The sequence below is a fragment of the Onychostoma macrolepis genome, chromosome 03 (assembly GCF_012432095.1).
Source record: "Onychostoma macrolepis isolate SWU-2019 chromosome 03, ASM1243209v1, whole genome shotgun sequence".
NCBI lineage: Eukaryota > Metazoa > Chordata > Actinopteri > Cypriniformes > Cyprinidae > Onychostoma > Onychostoma macrolepis.
This window is the reverse complement of record NC_081157.1, coordinates 30,339,549-30,353,143: the sequence shown is the minus strand read 5'-3', so window position 1 is coordinate 30,353,143 and position 13,595 is coordinate 30,339,549. Positions and strand designations below refer to the sequence as shown.

General features: G+C 37.9%; 1 protein-coding gene across 1 annotated transcript in view; it reads right to left on the bottom strand.

The window, feature by feature from the left end:
• Positions 1 to 4,183: 4,183 nt before the first annotated feature.
• The window catches only part of rnf216 (ring finger protein 216), a 28,414-nt gene continuing 19,002 nt past the window's right edge, over positions 4,184 to 13,595 (bottom strand). The window contains exons 14-17 of the mRNA XM_058770321.1: positions 8,526 to 8,623; positions 6,927 to 7,149; positions 5,211 to 5,286; positions 4,184 to 5,127 (exon numbers count right to left, since the gene is read on the bottom strand). Of these exons, the coding sequence (XP_058626304.1) occupies positions 4,838 to 5,127; positions 5,211 to 5,286; positions 6,927 to 7,149; positions 8,526 to 8,623 (687 nt within the window). The 3' untranslated portion in view covers positions 4,184 to 4,837. The remainder of the gene's footprint in view (positions 5,128 to 5,210; positions 5,287 to 6,926; positions 7,150 to 8,525; positions 8,624 to 13,595) is intronic.

Below are 13,595 nucleotides of genomic sequence, written 5' to 3'. Positions count from 1 at the left end.
TGCCACAGAAGCAGATTTTTGGTCCCCCAAACAACCTTTCAGTTATTAAAATGTTCTTCACACAAAGAAAAAAAATTCACTGAAAGTTTGAGGAACCCAAAATGGTTCTTCTCAACGCATGGAATCAATTGGAATCCCTTTTTGAAACCTTTTATTTTTAAGAGTGTTCCAAAACTGAGTTTCCGCAGCAGTGCCATAGAAGAACCATTTTGGGTTCCTCAAAGAACCTTTCAATGAACAGTTCTTAAAAGAACCCCATTTTCTTCATGTGAACAACATTTTAATGATCTAAAGAACCCTTTTCCATTGTAAACAATGTTTTGTCCAATGGAAAGGTTCCATGGTTGTTAAACGTTCTTCATGGAACCACACTCTCAGAAATAAATGTACAAAAGCTGTCACTGGGGCGATACCTTTTCAAAAGGTACATGTTTGTACCTAAAGGGTCCATTTTGGTACCTTAAAGGTACACATTAGTACTTAAAGTGTACATATTTGAACCTAATAGGTACAAAAGTGTACCTTTTGAAAAGGTACTGCCCCAGTGACAGCTTTTGCACCTTTATTTCTGAGAGTGCATCAATGCCAAAAAGAAGCTTTACTTTTAAGAACGAGAGACTTGAGGAAACATGAGGCAGAAGATTCAGGGGCACAGATCCAGTTTCAGGAAGCTCTTAAGCTGTGGGCGCATTGAGCGCAAGCTGCCAGGGTCGAACCTTCACACCTGCAGGCCTACAGGCCTAAAGACTGTCCATCTGCTGACCCATTAGGAGGTTACAATGTCAAACTGAGAGACTTCATTCGCGTCAGGTGTGGTACAGATACACCACCAACAACAGATGGGAGAAAATGACCAGATTATCCTGATTTCCTCAGGATTGTGTTACACCTCAGAACTGATTTAAGGAGCTGCTGGTTTGATTGGCACACAATGGTCTCCACACCACCATCCCTTTGATTTCACCAAAGAAAGGGCTTCTGTAAGAGCCTCGTGCTCTCTGTGAGGATGAGTAATGTGCTTTAAGAGGCATGAGGGGTCTGAATAAAGCCCGGGGCAGAGGGGATGCTGCCAGCGGGGAGGAGAGCTGGAGGTGAGGATCCTGTGGGCTCCATTAGTGAGCAAGAGCTGTGGCTCTTTGTTGAAGCTCTGGGCAAGAGGACGGGACTCTCTGCGGGAGTCTCACTGCACTGCAGTCACGCCAATGGACAAGTCACGCAATACAACACAATAAACAACCCACTTCACAAGCATTATGGGCCGACGTGCGGAATAACAACAGCTTAATGTTTGACAATGTATTGATCTTTGGCACTGACAGCCTACATTACAAATCAAAAGCAAGAGTTTCTGAATCATTCTGTCAGATGTTATTGTGTGTTGGATTAGCAGGTCCACATGGATTACGAACCTGAAGAACTCGAGACAAAACTCTCTGCAGAAGAGGAATGGTTGTCATTCACAAGTTTTGCAGTCACCTATGCATGTTCATTTATTAAAAATATTGATTCATTTGATAACGCTTTTAGCTACCAGTAAGACTGTAGCACTCTCTGCGTAAGGGTGTGAACACATTTACCTTTGTAAGGCAAAATTCTGCCGGTGCATTAGGAATCTGATGGGTTTGGGACGTGTTCCCCACACATTTGGTTAACTTCAGACACAAATTGACCGACAAAAGACTATTTAGTTTGGAAATGACCTCTGAGTAAGCAGTGCTTCATGCATCACTACACTGACAATTGACCATCTTAGCCCATGATATTTTGCTGAAGTTTTGCTAATGTGACTGAACGTTTGCTTAAATTCAGCAGATTTCCCTCATCTGTGCAGAAAATATATTTAGAAGCATGTATGAACATGGAAAGCAAGAGATGGTAATTATAAGTTCATAAAAATAGCTCAACAGATCTAAATTTAAAAACATCCATGAGAGAGACTGTCAAGCTCACAGTGAGGATGTACCAGAACAAAGAAATGTCTAGTATAATTCAATTTGAATATTTTCCACCACCCCATTTACATCTGCTTACAGTGCCTCCTCCATTTCCCTTTGTGATGCAAACCACATAAGCTCTCATATGTTACATCCCAGCTAGGGCTGGGCACCAAATTGAATAGGGATGCACCGATACCACTTTTTCCAGTACTTGCCTGATAACGATACTTTAATTTTTGGTACTCGCCGATACAGAGTATCCAGTACCGATACCAATATTTTCATTGTATTTGTACATTTAAAAAAAATTGGGTACAGAAACAAAAAGAGTATGTATAACATTAGTTGGTTAACTTCATTTATCAAATAGATACAGTCAAACCTAAATTTATTCAGACACCTTCAACATTTCTCACATTATCACAGTTTATTCACTATAGTTTAGAAAATGGTAATAAAATATGAGAAGAACTCAGAGTTAAACTGTGTCAGAACAAATTCAGCTTGATAATGTCAGATAACTTTGATAGAAAGGTATGTAATGGATTACAATCAACCAAAAATTCTTCAGACAGCTGTTAGTATGACAATATTTACACAACTATCAATACTTTGTCGGGCCACCCTTAGCTTTAACGACAGCCTGTTGTCTCCTGGGCATTCTGTCAACATAAACTTCAATTTTTCCCAGACTCGGTCTGAATAATTTTTGGCAATTTGTATCAATTTTACTGGTAGTCCACTGTATGAAGAATTTTTGGTTATAATATGTCACAGTTTACTTTATTTTGCTATCCTCACTTAAATGAACTATAGTGCCCTGCACCCACTAGTAAAAAATATATCAAAAATTATATCTGGTCTATGAATAATTTTTGGTTTGACTGTATATCCTTCGGTTATTTTCACACTTAATTATACTATAATTGAATGTGCTTTACAAGTTTTTGTTACTCTCACTGTTCATTTTTTTTTTTTTTTTGCTCTATGGTACATCTTTAATTTAATGGCATCGCAGCGGCTTAGTACTGTAATCACGTGTTTTGCTGTAATAATGCAGGGGGCCACTCGTTATAAATCTCCTAACTGCGATATTTTCAGAAATATAAGTCGTGGGGTTTTTTTTCCATCTGAAACATGCTGAGATTTATATTTCAAAGCCACTCATATAATGCAGAAACATTCATGAAGCCAGCAAAACACGCGCAGCGCGTGCACGTATTTGCAGAATGAGACGGACAAGTACAGAAGGCCTACAGCCATTTCACACAGGCTGCTAGTTTCACTTTCGCCAGAAAGTCGTGTTTGCTTAAGGTTGAAAATAAATATTTTATATTGAATTCCCCTATAAATTGTCTTATATTTACGATTTAGTTTGAAGCCAAATGATGCGTGCTGTGAGCGAACATCTATAAAAATATATATAAAATATATAAAAACAGAAGTGCGCGCGGTCTCTCTCCCTCCCGTTAAGTAACTTGTGCATTGTTTTACTTGCTTGTTTTTGACATATCCGACCGAAGTACAAACTATCCAGTGATGTCTGTGAGAAAAGGATATTCACTCGACAAGCTCACGCATCTCAATCCACTCAGCGTGCTTTGCTTGGCCTATCAGCTCGTGCACATCAGCTATACAGGCGTTAATACTGAATATTTAACATTATATTCATTGCATACATATACTTCGTAGACATCATCTCTAATAACTCCATTCTGCTGTCTGTCGTCGTGTTTCTTTGTCTGAATATGGCACTTGTCACATGCTGTGTGGTATCGGGGCATTTTAACGAGTACGAGTACATGAGCTCAGTATCCGGCCCGATACCGGCATCCCTAAAATTGAATATTCACAATTTACGCCAACATAAAATTGTGAATATTGTAATGATTTTAAGGTTTATGACTCACAAGTATAGAGGGGGTTAAACCTAATAATGTCTGATCTACACTACCAGTCAAAGGTTTGAAGTCAGTAAAAACAGTAAACACTGTGAAACATTTATAGCTGCTTTCCATTGCAATATTTTAAATGCAATTCATTCCTGTTATGGCAAAGCTGAATTATCAGCATCGTTACTCCAGTCTTCAGTGTCTCATGATCCTTCAGAAATCATTCTTAAATGCTGATTTGCTGTTAAATGAACATTTCTTATCATTATCAATATTGAAAACAGTTGTACTGCTTAATACCTTTGTAAAAATTGAGATACACTTTTTCCAGGATGAAAACGTTTTGTTTTTTTTGAGGAATATAAAAGTTCAAAAGACCAGCATTTATTTGAAATAAAAATCTTTTGTAACATTGTCTTTCAATCAATTTAATGCATCTTTGCTGAATAAAAGTATTAATTTCTTAATACTCAATGTCTTTCAGATTCCAATGTTTTGAACAGTGTAAACATCAGTAGCAAAAACAGGTCCTACAGTTTGATTTACAGATCTGATATGGCATCAATATCCATCTAAACTAATAATCTAGGCATTTGCATGAGTAGGAAGATGTTGTATAAGAAAAACCCTGGATGAAAAAAACAAAAGTGGTTTGTTGACTGCAGTGGATTCTTTTGATGACCTCGTGGGGAACATCATTGGAAATCCCAGCCAAACCAACATATATTTTGACTGATTTCACGAACAATGTTTAATTTTCCATCAAGTTCTTTTGTTTTATTGAACTGAAAACTAACAGGCGTTCATATTATTCACTCTGTATGCTGTTCAAAAAATGCCTTTCAACAAAGAAGCAAATCCAACAGGCATCCTGAAAACTCGCCAGAAAATCAGTTTAGGTCCTGTTACAAAATACGTAGAAAAAAACAGCGAGGGCTAACAGTTAAGACACAGAAGCCTGGATTATTTTTTAGTAGTTCGAATGTGGCGCTTTGTACCATGACGTCCTCAAAGAGGTCTGAAGAAGCGATGCGGTGGTCCATAGTGCATAGGCATATTGAAGTCAAAGTTTAGGTTACGTGGGTTGTAGTTTACTGGGGGGAGGTTGGGCAACGGGGGCACGTAGGGGGCTGGAATGGGCTGAAGGAAAACACGCTGCGGCCCGGGCAGCATCACCTGGGGGATGAGCAGTGGGGCGCGCACGGCCTGAGGTGCTGCGTTAGGGGCCTGCGGCGTAACACGAGGGCGCTTCGCTGGGATGGGCTCAGGGGGAGGTCCCACTCTCTTCCCTGTGCTTTCTGAGGGAGGCATTACAAAATATCATTAGAAACCACTGGGGTTTAGTTGGCAGACTCAAGTTATCCAGCTGAGGAACACTGACCTGACTGATTGGTCTTCTTATTTAACTCCGCTTCACCTTCTTTCTGAATCTCCTGAATGATTCGCTCATCGTCTTGCTGTGGATTGAAAAAGACACAGAAAGTGAAAGGGGGAGAAGTAGAGAAAACAAAAAAGCCTTACAAAAAGGCACGGCAATTAGGCTCTCCGGTTACTGTTCAATCATGTGAAAAGACCAGCGAACCCCGCCAGAAACAATCTGATGCCAATGTTCGCGTCAGACCACAGCCTGGACGAAAATGGGACATCAGATGAACTTGGGAGGAGTCCACTTCATCGGTCAAACACAAAACAGCTCAAGTTCACCAGTCAGCCTGGTGCATGGTGCCAGGTGATTAGGCACGGCTCTGAATGGAGGGGTAATTGCAGCCCCCGGGCTGCCAGCGGGACGGCACCCTGACTGCGCTCTTCACACAGAAACACCATTCAAATGCCTTAATCGGATAATTAGTGGAACTCCTAGATCAACCGGAAAGGGATTTCTCACTCATGCTCAACGCTTAGGGATAGTTTCCCCCAAAATGACAATTCCATCATCGTGTACTCATCCCCAAGTTGTGCCAAACCCAAAATGTATTATTGCCACAGAACAACAAAAGGAAGAGAGCGAGCAGAATGTCCATTCTTTTTGATGGTGAAAATCAGGGACAAACACTAGCTCTTCAGTTGCATTCATGATACATATGACATTTGAACCAAAGAAGTTTAATTTCTCATTCTTCTTTTATGGTGTAGGGCTGACACACAAAAAAAAATTCTCTCAGTTATGACTTTGGTCTCTAACAAGTATGAAAACAAGATAATTGAGATTGATATTGGTCCGCATTTCATTTCATAACGATTCTTGAGTGTTATAAATCCAGTGTAGCCCTTTCCTTTGCAGTGGGCTGCTTTCACCTCTCCCTAAAAGCCCAACTATATTCTTTATATAATAACAGAATACAAAAAAAGTGATATATTATATTTTACCCATCTACTAAGAAGGTATAAGGTGAATAATGAATGAGCACTTTGTGCTTTAGTCACAGACTGCTGAGTGCTACATCTTTAACAGGCAGTTTGCTATATTATATAATATGTGGCTAATGCATGACGGTTGCCTGTGGTAGCTGCAGTAGAGACCTCTCAGCATTCCTAATCCATCAACACGCATGAGACGCAGCATGCTCCACTCAAGTACCTTATACTCAAGTATGTTATGCTCTCAAAGAGTCCTGTATACAAAACCAACACAAAGCCATTACACCATATATCACCTGATGTTTATCCTAAGACTGAATCACTCTTATTACAAATAATCTATCAATGCAACACAGGTTGAGGCTGTCCATTTAACTGGTTAATATATTGCAATTTATTCTCTAAAACAAATTAAATAAGCAAAAAATTAATATTTAATATTTAAAATAAAAGCAAGAATGCAAATCATGTAATTTAAATCAATTAACATCTCCAAACACATTCCAAAAGGAGGGTCAAATAGTAGCAGCAGCAAGTACATCATGTAACAGGAGTGTTCAACTGTGCACAAATACCCTCAGGTTAGTGAACAAAAGGCTCGAGCATGCTTTACACCAAACCTGGAGGACTAAACCTGTTGTAAGCCAAGTAAATGTATAGAAAGGATGATCGGACGCTAACATTGAGCATGAAAGCAGCCTCTCTCAAAACAAAAGAAGTGTAGTATGTTATCATTTACCGTGGGGTCTGTCCACAGCGAGCACCTCTTGCAGTGTCGGCAGGGGGCACCAGGCGAGCGAGCGTGCTGGCAGAAGTGGTTGTAGCCGTTAATAGGCTCCCGGCAGAGGTAGCACATGAAGGCGCCGCAGCGACACGACATCCGGTTGCAGCCCTCCGACTTCACCAGACCTGTGGCACACTTGTGGCACTTCCTGACACGGGCAGCGGTCATCTTTTCCTCACTGGCCATGAAACAAATGACATTTGGGTTCAGTTTACAGACTATGTGCGTTTTTATAAAGGATACAATGCAAACATCAGATCAAATATCTGTTTTAGCAGAAGTTTGTATTCTTTGTGGTATTAAGTCTTTGACATAAATGACAAATATTTTCTGGATGCTGACAGTACATTAAAAACAGCATTATAGCCCTTCTAGTAATAGACATTTGCCTTAATAGACAGAACTGCTAAACAAGACAGTAAACTAATGAAGATGGAGAAAGCTTTCAATTAATGCCCTAACAGAAGTACTTACAATTAAAAAATAGTCTTAAAGCTTAGCGGAAAGAAAAAAAAAAAAGCAATGAAAATTTAAATCTGCCAAAAAATCGTAAGAAAAAAATAATTAAAGAAATGGATAACGCTTTACAATAAGTTATATGCAATACAATAGTTAACCTTTTTTTAGCTAAAATAAGCAACACAGTTACAGTATAACATCAGTTAGTTAATAAAAACTGCTCATTGTTAATTCATGTTAGCTCCGTTCCATTAAATAATATTAACAGAACTTTATTTAATAATGTATTAGCAAATTCTGAAATAAACATTAACCAAGATTAAAAATGCTTTAGAATTTTTCATTTTTAGCTCATGTTCATGTATTGTAAAGTCTTACTGAGAAATGTGCCAAACAGAGTTGTATTTCATTCAAAATATTCAAATACGATATTGAAAATGGACTATTTTACCTAATATTTGATGCCATCTTATTAGGTAGCTGCGGTTCACTGGCTATTGGAACAAAGCCAATACGTTCATTTTAGCATCAGTTATTTTGGGTTATTTAACATAGAAAGCACACTGGTATAGAGACATATTATCTTGCTGCATCACATCAATGTGAAAACACAATCAGCCTTTGTGACACCATATTTAACTCAATCTCCCAGTCAGGGTCACTTTCCTGTCTCTATAAATGTAGGCAACAGAAAAGGTTCAGGGTAAACAGGATACACACTCTTTGATACATGTGTATGACAGGAAGGAAGCCCGGCGATCACATCCTGTCCAGTCCAGAGACTGAGCAGCAGTGATAGGCCGCTTTCACACTGCATCAGTTTACACAGACACCCACGCTCCAGTACACTTCCTCATGAACGCCCACCGCACACAGGGGCAGCTCTGCATGATGTGTATTTGCAAACATAACACTCAAGGGAATCCATCAAATACAGCGATTGTTTTAGCGTGCCATGAGAAAGGCCTGGGGAAACAGCTGACTCAGCATCAGGGATGCTAATGATCTCCCAGGTGGTTCGCTACACTATCGAGTACCCTCAATAGTGCACGGATGAATTATTAACAAGCTAAGAGTTTTCAGTCGGGCACTTACAAGGCCACCCGTAGCCGGATCTCGTCCCTCTCCAGCACCTGCTCGCAGGTCTTTCCTGCGTGCTCCTTCCACACCACATGGCACTTCCTGCAACTCTCCTGAGGAAGGGGACACAAATAAGCATCTGTGTTATTGATCAGAATTGAAGTGCACAAGGGGAAGAGAAACACCTGGACTACATTTCATTCATCCAGTGGGAAAAAAGGTCACGTTTCTGTTGCTCAGTCACCTCCGTTTATGCATACCGAAGGAGTCGGTGTTCCCATCATTGTTTCAAAGGTGCATATTGCTTCCTACCCCATGAATAATGCACTAGTATTGTTAATATGACCCTTCTGGAATTAATCACAATGTAAATGCATCCTATTGGTAACCAGTTTTACTGTACAAAACATAACCGCACATACATCAACCAGAAAATATAATAATAAATATGCAAATGCAGCATTGCTAGCATACCAGCTGGTAGAATGTACTGATGTGAATGTGTAATTTTTTTCTGTGTTGTATGATGCTATATTGTACGTATTAGAGAGTACTAGGTGGTTTGCAGCATTGCTACGTGGTTGCTAAGGTGTTTTTAGTGTTGCTATTCTTAATTCTTAAATGCACCAAAGACAGAACAGCGCTACTTGTTTGAAGCGTGCTGCACGGACCGTTATTAGCTTGGCACAAAAGACAGCGCTGCATGAGCTCAGAACAAATGCATTTACTCGCTGATTGGTCTCGATCAAGTGACTACTAAACATTGCTGCAAGATCCAGTATTGCATTTGGCACAGAGGTCTCCGACACACACACACCACAAATGTCGCCCTGATTTTAACTAGTTTCAAGCCAGATGAAACAGCGCTGACATTCTCTACAACACTGACACTGAAATAACTAAAGGCCATAGTGCCATTTTAGATAGCATAGAAACCATATTTGTTTTGTTTTTTTAAATGGTAGTGCCTTGTATAGTTTTACCTGCAGTGATCATGATCTAAATATATGACACTATGGAAGACCAAAGGTGAATTTTAATAAGGTTAAAGTTTTACCCTTTAAAACGAGGTTACTTTTTTTTTTTTTTTTACAGATGTTACTGTTTGTGTTAATGAAAATAAATTTGCATCTGCATCCCAGCTCAAGCTACTGCTGGTGCCACTGGTCTCAAATGTTAATGTGTGTGTGTGTGTGTGTGTGTGTGTGTGTGTGTGTGTGTGTGTGTGTGTGCGCGCGCGTTTTTGTGAAAAGTCAGGACATAGATTTGTATAATGACAAAGGTATGACATAGGTATTACAAGGTGAAGGTGACTTTTCAGGACATTGACCCATGTCCCCACTTTTCAAAACACTTATAAATCATACAGAGTCAGGTTTTTTGGGGGGGAAGTTGAAATGCACAGTCTCCTGTAAGGGGTAGGTTTAGGTGTAGGGTTGGTGTAGGGCAATAGCACATACAGTAAGTACAGTATAAAAACCATTACGCCTATGGGATGTCCCCACTTTTCACAAAAACGAACATGTGTGTGTGTGTGTGTGTGTGTATTGCGATATTAGAAATTGCTGCATTAAGGTGAGACCACTGGACAGTGAAATGCCCATTGGGTCAGAAGGTACATATATAACATGTAGAGAAGAAAAGAGGTGCGCGAACTGCAAAAATTGATTTAAATAAATGAATGAATAATTAAATAGTACAGTACAGTACTACAGTGATTCGGAAAAAATTAAATAGTGTAACTTCCAAATAAAAATTTCCAAATAAAATCTACATATTTATAATAATTTTCAACTGTATAAACTTGGTGTTTATACATGAAACTATATAGCAGTTTTTAAATTTTTGGATAGGAGTTCTTCACAATAGGATGATCATATTTGGGGCATCTAGAAGTTAAACAAGGCCGGTATCCTTGATATGAGGTACTTACCTCTTTTAATTCAATTCTATGCGATTTTTTGGTCCAATTTTACTGTCCAAGAAGTAAAAATAGTAAGTCTGTTTCCATTACAAACAGCATGATTTGAATAATTAATCATGAGCCTAAAAATAAACAAGTGTTTCATGTCTGTTAGTCTAATAAGAGTATAATAAGTTAGAGGTTTAATAAGTATAATAGGTTAGAGGTTTATTCGCATCCCTAAATGCAAGTATGACCGATAGCTTTCCTTTGCAAACAATACTAATAAAAGGAATGACCAGGGCCCAAAATATGACTGTCTACAGCAAAAGGCTACAGAATTGTTCATTAGAATTATAAATAATGATAATAAACTAACCTAACCTAAGCTGTCTGGCATAGCTGTTTTCTTTTATAAAAAAAAACAGAAATCAGTTAGCGCAGACTGAGGGTGAACAGCTCCCTGCCCTCCACTCTGGATGTGATTCGTCATCTGTCTGGTTGCCTAGGAACAACATTTTCATCTGTTCCATTTTAGCCATGCATGGCCACAACGCTTTGCCTTTCAGCTGACTGGAAAGGACATCTGAGTGCAACATGCAGCTAAACCTCTACATTCAGCGCATGAAGACCATGTAAACGCCTACGCATTTCACAGCCACACAACTGGATATTCAATTTGAATGTACTTGACACTTCTACATTTGCTATGGTGTTTCATCTGTTAAAGACTGTAGCAAAGTAGAATATTTCAAAAATAGCCAAGCTGCATGTATTTTTTAAATAAGTATTAGCCATTTCATCCAGTGATGGAGAAGCAGCAGATGTGGCCACTATCCACTGAGAGCTCTCTAATCCTGTAACCCATTGTTGCCTGCTAACAGTCCCCATGGTAAATACCATTAGCATAAATAATTAAAGATAAAGCTGAATATTAATGACAGTGACAGATGATAAATGACAGCTTAGTGTGATGCAGAAGTCCACAGAACAATTGCTCCTGCCCCCGGGTGTCATCTTAAGTGGGAAACGTACCTACATGATGAACTACACTAGCAAAGTGGCTTCCTCAGAAATATATTTATGAAATCCAGCCTCGGGCTGCACGTTGTAAAAACATAAATCATCATTCATCAGTATTGTTGTGAAAAAGCTGTATCAGAAACTATAGGTGGAAATGGTGAATGATGCAAAGATCAGGCCAGACAACAGCCATGCGGCATGAAGCATGGAGACATGAGGAGGTGTGACCTATTGTACCGCAGTAATGTACTGCCCCCTAGTGGAGCACAACAGCATAGCATGGGCGGGCCAACGCCATTTAACTCATAAAAATATTTCATTTTACAGATTTCATTCTCATATTTGACACAATACCAATTTCTTATGTTTGGTCAAAAATATTTCATCAAGTTATTTTCTAGAACCAAAACTACAGTTTATTTAATAATCAATTATTTAAATCACATTTAATAATCATTAGAATTATTTACTAAAAACACATTTAAGCCATAATACCTAGTAATGTACCAAAAAAAATTTTTTTTTACATTTTTATTTAGCTGAAAAAAAAGTTTGATCAATTAGTTAAATCTTGTTTATTGAACAATTAACACTCAAAAACTATTTGCATATAAATATTTAAATTGACCATAAGGTAGGTTATATCAACTTTTAGGATAAATGTTTCTACTCCAATTCATTGTTAAGATATAAACTTTAAATGGTGGCTGTAATAAAACTTATTTTCATGACAGATTTATTCAGACATACATTAAAAATGAAGTAAATAAACTAAGGATAAATCTAAGGATAAAAGTAAAATATAATGAATATGTAATATAGTGCCTATATTTAAAATGCTCCTATCTAGAGTTATTTCTTCTAGCTAATTTCGTCTAGCTAATATAACTATATATATATATATATATATATATATATATATATATATATATATATATATATATATATATATATATATATATATATATATATATATATATATATATATATATATATATATATATGTATGAAGAGTTCCAATACAAAAGCCATCTTGGTCAAAAATGAGATGGATACTGAGTGAATTCTCTCCACACACAGTGTATGTTCATCAAGTTCTTCCACTTCAAATGCGCTAAATCCGGCTTCAACCCATTCAGAAGTACCAGTACTATGTATGTGTGTGTGTGTGTATATATGAATATGCTAGAGTTTGTTTTTGGATGAGCTCAGAGATTTTTTCTTGAAACCCTCCCAAACAACATGTGGTGATGTAGGTGCTGTTTGACAATTTTTTTTTTTAAAGGTTTTCTGACCCCGAGACTCTTTTCTGCAATTCTCCAGCTGTGGTCCTTTGAGAGTCTTTAGTCACTCAAACTCTCCTTCTCACCGTGCATTAGGATGATATAGACACACATCCTCTTCCAGGGAGTTTCGTAACATTTTATGTTGATTGGAAATTCTTAATTATTGCCCTGATGGTGGAAATGGGAATTTTCACTGCTCTAGCTCTTTTCTTAAAGCCACTTCACTAATTTGTGAAGCTCAATTATCTTTTGCTGCACATCAGAAATATATTATTTGTTTTTTCTCATTGTGATGGATGATTAAGGGTATTTGGGCTTTATTTTCCCTCCTATTTATATTTCTGTGAAACAGGAAGCCATGGCTGAATAATTTCATGTTCATAATCACCCTGGAGTGCTCAAAATTGTGAATATGAATGGGAATATACTTCAGAGATATTTTACTCATAAGAATTTCTAGGGGTGCCAATAATTGTGTCCAACGTGTATTTGAGAAAAACATTTATTTCACAATGATATTTCCTCCCATTTTAAATTCTTATCCAGTGAAAGGTTAGATTTTTGTGAATTAATGCAGATTCATTTTCACAGCCTTCTTTGATATTTACCAAGGGTGCCGATATTTTTGGCCATAACTGTATGTGTGTATGTGTATGTGTGTGTGTATGTGTATGTGTATGTGTATGTATGTGTATGTGTGTGTGTATGTATGTGTGTATGTATGTGTATGTGTATGTGTATGTGTATATGTGTATATATATATATATATATACACACACACCTACATATACACACACACCTACATATACATACACCTACATATTTTAGGTATATTTTATACATCAAAAAGTAGCAATTTGCAGATTATGAATT